The 12,559-nt window shown below is 33.8% G+C and overlaps 1 protein-coding gene and 1 long non-coding RNA gene across 12 annotated transcripts in view; one reads left to right on the top strand and one right to left on the bottom strand.

The window, feature by feature from the left end:
- Positions 1 to 12,559, bottom strand: part of LOC119238453 (uncharacterized) — a 444,593-nt gene that overhangs the window by 113,905 nt on the left and 318,129 nt on the right. The window lies entirely within an intron of this gene.
- The window catches only part of DPH6 (diphthamine biosynthesis 6), a 260,459-nt gene that overhangs the window by 128,817 nt on the left and 119,083 nt on the right, over positions 1 to 12,559 (top strand). For 8 of the 10 annotated variants that reach the window (XM_054700305.1, XM_054700307.1, XM_054700301.1 and 5 more), the window contains one exon: positions 5,360 to 5,447. In XM_054700305.1, the coding sequence (XP_054556280.1) occupies positions 5,360 to 5,447 (88 nt within the window). Of the gene's footprint in view, positions 1 to 5,359; positions 5,448 to 6,703; positions 8,320 to 12,559 lie in introns of those variants that run through there. The other 2 variants (XM_037502173.2, XM_054700335.1) reach the window with 1 other exon arrangement.

Here is a 12,559-nt window from a genome sequence, read left to right as displayed (position 1 = left end):
GTGCTAGAGCATTCAGATGTCTTAGGGACAACCTGAAATTATAAGGTATGTGTTACGTCACACTGCATAACCAGAAGGTCTGTCTATTGTATTTTATACCTGAAAAGTGAATCTCTTTCACTTCATAATTTTGTAAATATGGAAACCTAAACCTGAGACAGTGGCATGAGGGGAATTAGTCATGCTATGAAAGACAGGGGTGTCAGGGGAGGTGTATGAGTTGTCTCTAGTACCTAAATGAGCTGTTCAGTTCAACTGAATAATCATTTAATGAGGCAAATTATGTGGGTGGAACACTTCAAGCTGCTACCCTGCTCTGTAGAAGTGCCTCCTTAACAGGAGAGACAGACAGGCAAATCAAAAATACACATAAGCACTAACATGTAGGCGTGTACATTGAAACACTGAGAAAGCACTGTCTTTTCATTCTTATTCATTTGTCTGTTAATCACTAATCTTCTGATGCGCAGACATTTTCTTTGCTTTATTCTTCATACGCTATGCCTTCCTTAGCTTTGTATTTTCTGACTTGATCCCTTTATTCTAAATTGACTTCCCCTTTCTCCCCACTTTGCTAAATCGTTCCTTTTTAAGGCTTTCGCAGCCATTGCCTCCAGTGCTTGTTCTCATATCTGAACTCTCAGAATACTCAACAGGCACTAATAACTGTTTATTTAAATTGTGACATTTATTGGTTTTTCTATGAATCATGTTTCACTTCTGTTTGTTCCTTTTAAAAGTTTAATAACTAGAGATTATGTGTTGGGATATGCTGGTTTAGTGGAAAAAGAATGTCACTTACTATATAATTTGTAAATATAGTATATAAATTATAAATACATTATATAATTATATTATACACTATATACATATTACATATATATTATATAACTATATATTTTATATAAATATAAAAATATTTCTCCCAATTTAAAATGGAAAATGTCACTAACCTGATAAGCACTAAAGGTGATGATGTGAGTGAATTGCACATTCTAAAGGATTGCATATTCTAAAATGATGTATATAAAAGTTATTTTATTTAAATATATTTTCCATATGATACAATTAAAAGATAAATTTTGTTCCTGCAACTGTTGATTAACAATTAACCATTAAAAATGCAGGATTCTATCATTTAGAATTTATATTGTGGGCAGATTTCTCAATTTCTCCTTTTATAGTTACTGTAATTGTGGTCTGCCACTACTGAGCTTACAACTTAGGAATCCCATTTCAAATGACTGATATAAACATTTTTTTTAAAAAAGGGAAGACCACCTCTAAAAGAAGACAAAATACACTTTTATTTGCAATATTATTTGATTATAAGGAATTTTTAAAATTTTTTTATTAATCCATTTGTTTTATTTTTTTTTTTCTTACAATGTTTACTTTCTTTTCTCAGGTGTAGTCCCCACAACTTTCTACTACCAATTCACCCATGCACCACAGTCCCTTATGTTCTTCCTGCCCTTGCTTTGATTCATCTTCTTTCCCCTCCCCTGCAAAATGTCTCTGATTTATAGTTGTCTGTTTTTGTTTTGTTGTGTTTTTGTTGTTGTTGTCATTATGTTTGTTCCCTTGATCCCCTGTATTCCTCCTATAAGTGAAACCATCCAGTATTTTTCGTTTTCCTTTTGACTTTATAATAAGGAATTAAAAAAAAAACACATATTGAATCCTTTTTGTAAAATGAAATAATTTAGAGAAATTAGAGTGATTCTAGAAGTTCTTAAGAGATACTTTTTTTTTAGTTTTCATTTGCTTATTTCAAATGTTTGACATTATTTCAGTATATGTATTCTTTTGGATTATAGACATACTGAGACATTTAAATCCTAAACTATTATTAAAAAGAAGCAAAGCACAAACTGTACAATCAAAGCAGTTACAAAGTCTAAATCAATTACCCTTAGAATTTTTAATCTTTAAAATTGTGATTTATATTCTTTACAATATTAGCTATAGCTGATGTGAAAAAAATATGAGCTAGGAGGCCTTCCTGTACCTTGATATTTAACTATGAACACTTTAGAATCCCCAAAATATATTCTTTGTATATTTGATATGAGCATAAACACTACATCACTCCTTATGCAGAACCACACTAAAGAGACTGTTGGTAGATTAACCCACTGGAAAATAAAGAATGATCCTCTTGCTGTAGATTCTTTGTATACATCTCAGAACAGGTCCAAATCCACAAAGCAGTGAGGCCTCTGGCCAAAGATATCAAGGTTGCTTTGGTCAACTTTTCAAATTAATAACATTAAAGAAATCACCCATTTTCCTTGAATGTATCTAAATGGTTGCCTAAGAAGAGAGGGATTTTTGTGTTAAGGAAGGCATTCATTAATAAGATATGTCTCTTTTTTATTTTATTTTTATCTTAAATTGTGGTAATATCTGGATAACCCTTTCAGGTATTACCACTGTAGTACAACTACCACCAAATCATCCACAGTCCACCATGCTAGTCCATTGTGCTTTCTTCCCTTTTTATTCTTATTCCACCTCCATCCTCCCAGCCTTGGTTTTTCAGTTCTGTAGTCTGCTATCAAGGGTTAGTATTTTTTTTTTTGGCCCCAAATTCCAAATCACATTTTTTAAATCCTCTAGGAAAAGAAAAAAAAAAAAAAAAAACTGGTCTAACACTCTTTGCCTAGAAGTAATTTTAAAAGCTTTTAGCCAAAACATCTTATAATTCACTTTTTATGTCATTTAGTATAATACTCACTACTTACTTCTAGATACAAATCTTAGATCAGAAAAGGTGGTTCCTTTGTGAAGATAATTGAGGAATTGCAGCATAGTCTTTAATAGTAAAGGACAATGGAATGGTGAGGACTGAGGGTGCTTCCATGATGTGTTTGCGACAAGGACTTAGACCTGAGGGGACATGCGTACTCCTGAAACACTAACAAGAATGTAAGCCAAAGGCATTTCAATAGGGAAAAAAAAAAAAGAGTAAAGGACAATTGGAACTACTCAAGTAAAGAAACAACTATCTTAGTAATTCTTACTTTAAAATACGTATATGTGTGTATATGAAAGGACGTAAAATCCTAATGTTGTGTTCATGAAAGGGATAAATTATCTGCTCTCTGTTAATGAACATGCTTTTTTTAATGTCAGTATTTGCTACAATCCCATATTCCCATTTTTATTATCAGCATTACTATACAAAATTACTATGTATAAAGCCTATGGAAACCAGAGATCCTTGAAAGTCAAGTTTTAGATGACAGTTTATGAAAGAGAAATGAAGAGCAATAGTAGCATTATTCTGTTTGAAATTTAAAACTGTTCATTTAAGATCTAGTCTCTCCCAATTGACTCTGGCTTTGTATAAGTGGTTGAAATGATGTTAGTCAATGAGAGGTTATGGATTTAATAGAATCCATCAAAATCATACTCTTTTTCATTTATTGCTTATATTGTTATGTATTTTATCTAGGTAACAATCTTGATTCAAAATGCAGTAATTACATCAATTAAGTGAGCTATTTGCTGTCAACCTTCTGTTTCTGTGGGGATTACCAGCATGAGAATGAAGGACCTAAAACTCTTTCTACTGACATGGAATTAGTTTGGGTTAATTATAGTTTTGATATACTTTACTGTCAAGGATATCAAAACCAGGCAGCATAGAATAGGCTTAACTAAGGTAGAGAGTCACTTTGCAAGACTGGGATCAAGAACAGAGAGATTGAAATATCATGTTAGAGTGAATTCATACACAAGAATTAGATTTTTTTTAAGTTTTTTAATTTATTTATGCATAAAAGAACTGGGGTACAGGGCAGGAGTGGGAGGGCAAGAGAATTCACCAGAGACAGAGCAGGGAGCAGAACAGGCAGAAGGACCAAATACATTGCTGAGGGGAGCAGCGGGAGAGACAGGAGAGGTCTGTGGGTCCATGTGGGTATCTCCCGGCTGGCCGGGATCGAACCTGCACTGCAGAGGCTGCGGACAGCTTCACAGTGCTGCACTCAATCACCTGCCCCACTGGGGAGGCCCAGGAATTAGATTTTAAATCTAATTGATTAGTCAGATATGGCCAGAAAGGGAACCCCCGTAGTAAATAGGGCAAATAAACCATGAGGCGATCAAGCCAAAGGGGTAGAGAGTAGAAAGCAAGAAGTCCTCCTCTTCCTGTTCTCTTTCTCCTGCTCCTCATTATAGCTTTAGGTATCTTTGGGTTGATGTAGCCTGTGAGGGCGGGTTATATTTTTCTAACAGGATCCTGGCTCTTTAATGATTCTATTTCTCCTACAAATGGCTTTCATTTTAGTGGCATAGAAGCCCTTTTTAATGTTATTTTTCCTAAGCACTAACAAGACACATGTCAGATACTAAAGGTTCATGAATGGTAGTAGATTTTTTTTTTTATCATTAAATATATTTTCTGTATCTTTGATATTTCAAGTGGAAAAATAAACAGATTTTACCCATAAAAACATTTTGGAGCAAAGTACTTTGAATTTTCTTCTATTGCCACTAAATAACTTTGCATTAGAAACATTGATTCAAAAAATATTTTAGATTAGTGGCAAAGAATCAAATGAAGTGTTTATTTTTTTTATGCTACAATGGTTAAAATGCTAATAATGTATTAATATAAGCAATGGAAATTGCTCTCAAGGCACTAAGGCAATATATGGAATTTCTATTTTTAAATTTTCAGTTGAAATGTGAAATACTGTTGCTTTCTTAATAAATAACAATAAAAAATAATTAGTTATTAGAACTTCACACATAATCTTAGTTATTCATATGTGCTTTACAGGGTATCTTTGATAAAAATTGAGTTAATTTACATGTATCCATATGGTGCCAGCAAGCAGTTCATACCATTTTACCTGAACGTGGTAATTACTATGTCAGACAATCAATTTTAATAGCAATGATATTGCAGTGTGAAGAGTTCATCTAGAGCTTAAAACTATCACCAGTACTGCTTTTGTGAAGGATAATTGAGATTTTGCATGAAACACTGAATGAATTACCTCTTGAAAATTAAAAGAATAATGCAGATAAAGCACTATTGTTTAATGGTTAGCCCATGCCAAGCAAGTTTGTGAAAATGGAATTGAATAGGAATTTTAAATCTCAGAATATCAGAGTTTTGAGCGAATGCTCAAAAGATGAAAAACTTCTTTGCTTTTTCTTGAAGGTTTAGTATTCTTGATCCTTTTCCCAGTTAAATTTTGGATTATTAAAATTAGATGTTAATCACCAAATATTGTGTACCAGTGGAAATAAGTAAAAAATGAGAACTTTCAGTCACTTCTCTAGCAGAAGTGATTTTCCACAACTTTGTAATAGATAAATATTATGCATTTTTGTATTTCAGGGATTCATCAGAAGTTGTCATACATTCACCTGATGCATTTGCACCTGTGGCTTACCTACGCTTTTTAGATTTGCATTTGGAAGACAAGGCAAGTAAATTTCAAGGTTAATAGCTAAGAATTAATAGTTAAGTTAATAGCTAAGAATTTTGTAAATGTTTGTAGTTTTAAGAGTTCTATAGGCAGCCTCCCTGGTACAGGAGTTAAATCTCAGCACTATCAAGCTGTCTCCAGCCACTGCTGCATGAGTTCGATTCCCAGCCAGGCAGATGACCCACACGGTGGAGCAGACCTCTCCTGTCTCGCCTGCTGCTCCCCTCAGCAGTGTATTTCAGTCAGTCTGCCTGTTCTGCTCCCCACTCTGTCTCTGGTGAATCCTCTCTCACACACACACCCACACCTCTAGATTATACCCCAGTTCTTGTATGCATAAATTAATAAAAATAAATGTTTTTAAAAAGAGCTCTATATTATACATGAAAGATGTTACATTTCTGAAGAGGTTACAGTTCAATGGTTACATTGAACTGTATTTAATACATTAAATAATGGGACAATAAGAAAGTATATAACCAACAATTAAATCATCTAGGAAAATAAGAATTAGATTTTTGTGCATAAATATTTGAGGATGAATTGGATCTTCATTACACAAAGTTTAAGAGAAGAAAAGGAGAAATAAAGACTTTTTCAAAAATAACTGGGGGACAAGAAGTACAAGGGAAGGATGAAAAAGAGGCAAAAATGTGGTAGTTATTTTAAATATATCTATCATCAAGATACAACAAACAGTTTAATGATTTTTTTTGGAATTGTTTAAAGACCTTTTTATTAAAAAATATGGTCCTTGGTATGTTTGCTTTATATGTAGGGAAAGAATGGTAGCCCCAGAAATCTCAGGAAAAGAGTTCCCAATAGTACAGAATAAATGGTGTCATTTTTCCAGAAAAAAATAGGATAGAGAAGATTGAAAATAGGTCATTGAAATGATTAGGAAAATAACTATTGGTGACCTTTTATTAAAAAGCTGATAACCCTTAAAAAAATGATGTTATACTATCCAAACATCCTGGAGACACACTGAAAGGAACCCCTTAAATTTTAGGTCTCTCCTATTTTTACTATCATATGCAGATATAAAAAAAATCAAAACCCTTGAATTCTTGCTGAGACTTGTAGACTGTTACATGTACAGTGTCCCTAAATATCTCATCATTCACTTGTTTTGATATTTCACTGGTCTTCAGAGTCTAGTGCCCTGTTGTGGAAAGGAGTGTTATTTTCGTAGGGTGGGATATTCAATGAAACTCAATAAATATGTTAATTTTCCTAATTTTTTTTTTTAGGTGTCCTCAGTACCTGACAACTACAGACCATCCAATTATATTCATAATTCTTGAAAAGAATTTTGAACATAGAGATTTCTCAATCTCTATATCCATCCACTGTTTTTCTAATACATTTATTTATTTCTTAGAAATATGTACCTTACTTCATAAGAAGTAAATTGATTAATTGGGGAAGTGTGAATTCCATGTTCATTCATATTGCCAATTTTCTCAAGACTATTCTTTCTTTGACTTTGGCTGACACATCATATCCATGAACTTTAAGTGTATATACTCTCTTCATCTCTTGCCCTCATTTCTGTAATGTTTCTTTCCCTCCTCTGCCTCTCCTATTATCTTTGCCAACATTATGATGCAAAGACATTTGAAAATAAGGCTGAAAAAGCATTCATTTTATTTAGCCAGTTTTGCTAGACATATTTTTATCTTTATTGCCATAATTAACATGTTAAATCTTTCCTCCCTTATGACTTTCTTTGAAATTACATGCTTTGAGGTGACAATCTATTATGAATTCAAAGGGAAATGGTGAAAGATCCTCTCCCAGAAATCCCAGTACATCTCAGTGATGGGGTAAAGCTTTGACCAAGTCACCAGCTTTACTTCTGAGTCCACATAGTTGGTAGAGAAGGAGATTCTCTAGAGGGAAAACAAAGTGTGATTGCCAAAAGAAAGACAAATAAATGCTAGAGGGCAGATTTTAGACACTGTTTCACGTTTTATCACAATTACACTTCATCCCAAATAATAGTGGGATCTAGAATGTAGAACCTTGCATACCACTCTGAAAATCTGTAACTGTACCCTAACTCCCTGCAGTTTCTATTCAATCCATGTCTCATACATACGAAATTACTTTGTTGAACTGCTATCGGTCTTTTCCCAGTCTTCATAATCCTTAATCCCTTTCCTTGATAATATTGGCCACCATCTCCCTGAAAATTTCCCTTACAGTCATTTATGTCACTGTGCTATTCTACTTTTTTTCTTCTACTCGATTTCAAGATTTCTTCTATCACCTAAGTAGCTATTCTGTCTTACCTTAAACACTTGTCTCAAGTTCTTTTTATGGCTCCTTTCATATTTCAATATTTTCATTTTATTGAAATTTTGTCTTTTTCCACAAATTTACTTTTCATTATGCAGGTACTTCTCAATTCACTCCCTTTCTGGAATTTCCATTAATATTTACTCATTCTCCTTAAGTCTAGAAAGTTACTTCTGACCAGCTTATAGATCTGACTACTAATATGTATAAAACTCATTATGTAAACACTGTAAACTTATTTTTCTCTCCAATTGTACTTTCCATCTCATTTTGTAATTAAACACAACTGTTTGCCCCTGGTAACAGGCACAGAATAGCCCCATTTTCTCTTACATTTACCATGAACATGGAATTGGTTATCTAATCCTCTATATGCTAGTTCTCCTATGTCCCTTAAGCCATTCCATCTCCATTCCCATCTTTCTAGTTAAAGTGTGTCTTTCCTGGGCCTCCCCGGTGGCGCAGCGGTTGAGCGCTGGGTTGCGAAGCTGCCCGCAGCCTCTGCGGCACCGGTTCAATCCCCGGCTGCTCCCCGGCCACCGGAGGAGGGTCCCACATGGCGCGCAGACCTCTCCTGCCGCCCGCTGCTCCCCTCAGCAGTGTACTTCGGTCCTTCTGCCTGCTCTGCTCCCTGCTCTGGCTCTGGCTCTGGTGAATTCTCTCACCCTCCCACGCTTCTGACTGTAACCAGTGCATGTATAAACAAACAAACAAATAAATAAATAAATAAAACATGCCTCTATTAAAAAAAAAAAAAAAAGTGTGTCTTTCCCAACCTCTTGGGCAAGATACAACTTTAAGTAGATGCCTTGTTTTCATTGTTCCATTTTCTAGTCCACTGCCATTTTGATTTTCCTTTGTAGTTTTTATTTCTCTGCAGAAAAACTCATAATAGTGCTAATTATTTTCTAAATAAACAAAATGTGTAGCGATGAACGCAAGGTCATTTTACAGGTTGCTGTTACATCCTTTCATGTTCATGTTACCAGGACTCCCATCCGTATATCTTTTGCTCCACTAATATAGAACTATTGGCTAGTCCCTGCTGTGACTTCTGCTTGTAAATGCAATGGGCTTTGCCCAAAATTAATATGAGATATTATTTCCTGTAAAGCTGTTTGAAGAATCTAAAACAACAACATAAGGAGGAAGAGCTTCTGAGAAGTGAGACTAATTGCTATGATTTCTGCTTCTTTCCTCTCTGGCCTTTGCTTACTCTCTTATCTTTCTTTGTTTCTTCTTCTCTTTCTTTAACTGTTTACATCCTGCCCATGATATAGTATTAAACTCAAATATTCATACCTATACCACATCAAATGATGGCTTTAACAATTTGTGTCTTTTGTTGTAACAAATAATTGGCTTTATGTTATAAATGTTTAAAAACTTTATTTTTACTAGGAATATAAATTTCTTGAGGAGTGTTCCTTTTTTATTTTTATACCATCTGTAACAGCTATTATTTGAGCAATAAGAACTTTTAATTTAACTGAATGTGTTATTTTCATACTTTATTTTTTCTTCTTGCAGAATTTTATAGACATATGCTTCCATTTCAAGTTGCATACCATTTAATGAAAGGCACCTGCTTGTTTATTTTTCTCTTACCTTGTTGTTGGAGAAAAATGCTCCAAGCAAACTAGAATGTAAAATAAAACCTTAGAGAGGATGTTAGTGTAAATTTTAAGTCAGCATTAAGACTTTCAATTTATATATAATGACCCTTAAACTTTTCTATTGAATAATTACTCTATTTAAATTTTACATTTCAAACTTAAATTATTAATGTGGATATAAAAATTATATCAACAAATATGGTATCCCAAACAAAATAACTGAATAGTGGAAAGCTCCCAGTTAAAAATGGGGAAAATATATTAAAATTTCTTTGGGGCCCTGACTTTATTGCTTATGGCAAACTTGATGCTAAAATGTACCATATATCACTACAGTGACACGCTTGAGAAAATGAATAACACAAAGCTTTACATAAATCAGCCAAAAGATGATATTAAAATGCATAACTTTTAACAGAAGAATCAAGACTTTTTCTTTTAACTATTCAGAAGCTCTTCTTCCTTATGTTATTGTTTTAGATTCTTCAAACAGCTTTACAGGAAATAATATTTCATATGAATTTTGGGCAAAGCCCATTGCATTTACAAAGAATCAAGGTTCATGGAAATTTAGCCACAATTTAACTAATGTACCCTCCTATATCACTTAGTACTTAATTTTGTTTATTGTCAAAATAATCTCATGGGACAATTATATATTTTATATACTATAAATATAATAAATAGCTCACATTCTTAAAAGTTGTAACTCTCAAAGACACCATATTCTCATAATGCTTTCTTGGCTGTTTTATTTTCTGTATTTTAGAAATATCAAATATATTGATAAATTTTATAACAATTATCATCTCTTTGTTTTTATTTTTCTCTTTAATCCAGTTGAATATTTTATCAACACCTATTCTATTTAAAAAACTGTTAGACCTACATGGACTTCACTATATAGAAAATTACAGTGCAATTGTAATTTAAACTTTACATTGATGTTACAACAGGTAATCATTATTCCCATCATGATTATAGTGACAGTTCAGTTTGGCTAACCTGAACTGAATTTATGGCTACAATATATTGTTGATTTCAATAATATATTAAACAATAAAAATATTGTTGACTTCAAGGTGAAAAGTGATATGTAAGATATGATCCGCCTTTTCTAAAAATTGTGGTAGAGGCAGGGAGTTTATGTATTTATATTTGAATTAGAGTTGTAAGAGGTGGCTATATAATAACCAGACTAGGAATGAAGGTGAGAACACAAAGAAGCATAATTCCTTATATTATATAGAAATTAACTCTAATAAGTAATTTCTAACAGTGAGTGCATATTTTTAAATTTAAAAATATTTTACTAATGGGCCTACCTAGTGGTGCAAGGGGTTAAGCACCACGCTATGAAGTAATCTGCAGCCTCTGCAGCACGAGTTCAATCCCTGGCTGGCCAGGGAGAAATCCACATGGTGCAGCAGACCTCTCCTGTCTCGCCCGCTGCTCCCCTCAGCAGTGTATTTCAGTCAGTCTGTCTGTTCTGCTCCCCACTCTGTCTCTGGTGGATCTTCTCACCCCTGCCTCTCTGGCCTGTACCCCAGCTTGTATGCATAAATAAAAAATCTTAAAAAAAAATTAAAAAATAAAAATATTTTACTAAGAAAATTATTTACTAAGAAAATTAACTGAAGTGGGGTTGTGGTGGTAAATAAATATTTCAAGTTACTCTACAACATTTTTGTATTCTAGTTAGAGCATATTAGGGCCATTTAAACTTTCTATAGAATGCAACTGATTCCATCTGGGTTGAAATCTATTTGACCCTATAATATAATCCTCCAATAAAGTCTAAACAGACAAAATTGAGGAATATATATATAGAGAGAGAAAGCTTCCAAATAAACATATTTTGTGAGGTTAACATCACTGATACAAAAACTTGACAAGGAGATCACAAAAAGAAAAAAGACTACAGACCAATTTCCCTGGTGAACTTAAATGCAAAACCTGCAACAAAATCCTAGCAAGTCAATTCAACTATGCGTCCAAGTGGGATTTATTACCAGGTCACAGTGACGGAGCAATATGGGAAAAGCAGTTACTGTAATTCACATCAACAAAGAGAAGGAGAGGGCCTCCCTGGTGGCGCAGTGGTCGAGCGCTGGGCCGCAAAGCTGCCTGCAGCCTCTACAGCACCGGTTTGATCCCCAGCCGCCGGGTGAGGGTCCCACATTGCGCGCAGACCTCTCCTGCAGCGCACGCTGCTCCCCTCAGCAGTGTACTTCGTCAGTCTGCCTGTTCTGTTCCCTGCTCTGGGTCTGGTGAATCCTCTCACCCTCCCCCGCTTCTGACTGTACCCAGTGCTTGTATAAATAAATAAATCTTAAAAAAAAAAAAAACAAACAAAAGAGTAAGAGAAAGCTCATGTGATGATATCAACAGATGGAGAGAGATAGCATTTAAAAGATGCAACACCCATTTTCTGATAAGTCCTCAAAAAATGGGGATAGATGGTACATTTCTCAACATAATGAAGGTCATGTATGACAAACCCACAATCAACATCATGCTCAGTGTTGAAAGACTGAAAGCTTTTCCTCTAAGATATAGTTCAAAACAAGGATGTCTACTTTTACCACTAGTATTAAAACAAGTATTGGATGTCCCAGCTACAGCAATGAGGCAAGAGAAAGATATAAGAGGAATCAAAATTGGAAAGTAGAAGTAAAACTATCATTATTTGCAGTCTACTGGAAAACTAATTAAATCAATGTATTCAAGTGTCAGAATATAAAATCAGTTTTCAAAAATCAAATGTCACTATATGCAAACAAAGAGTAAGAAATCCAGAAAACAATTTCATTTGCAAAAAAAAGATGTTTAAAAAAAGATATTGTCAACCACTCTATACTAGTAAACTTGAAAAAAAGTGTTTATTTTTGTTAAAGTAACACTGCATTGTAACATTATATAAGTTTCAGGCCTGTATCATTGAAAATCAACATGTGCTTATACTGCATTAAAATGACAACTGAAAGTCTATGTAAATTGGCACAGCCAATTCTCCAGCATTATCACTCTTAGGTATTTATCCAATATAAAATATAAAAACACTAATACAGAAAGATTTACGCACCCCTATGACATAACAGCATTATTCACAACAGCCAAGGTATGTATTAACCTAAATATCAATAGATTAATGGATAAAGAAGTATGGTATATACACTCAATGGAATA

This window comes from Talpa occidentalis, unplaced genomic scaffold (assembly GCF_014898055.3).
Source record: "Talpa occidentalis isolate TD23 unplaced genomic scaffold, MPIMG_talOcc4v2.1 talOcc4.11, whole genome shotgun sequence".
Taxonomy (NCBI): domain Eukaryota; kingdom Metazoa; phylum Chordata; class Mammalia; order Eulipotyphla; family Talpidae; genus Talpa; species Talpa occidentalis.
Note: the sequence above shows the minus strand (reverse complement) of the source record. Positions and strands in the feature narration are given on the sequence as shown.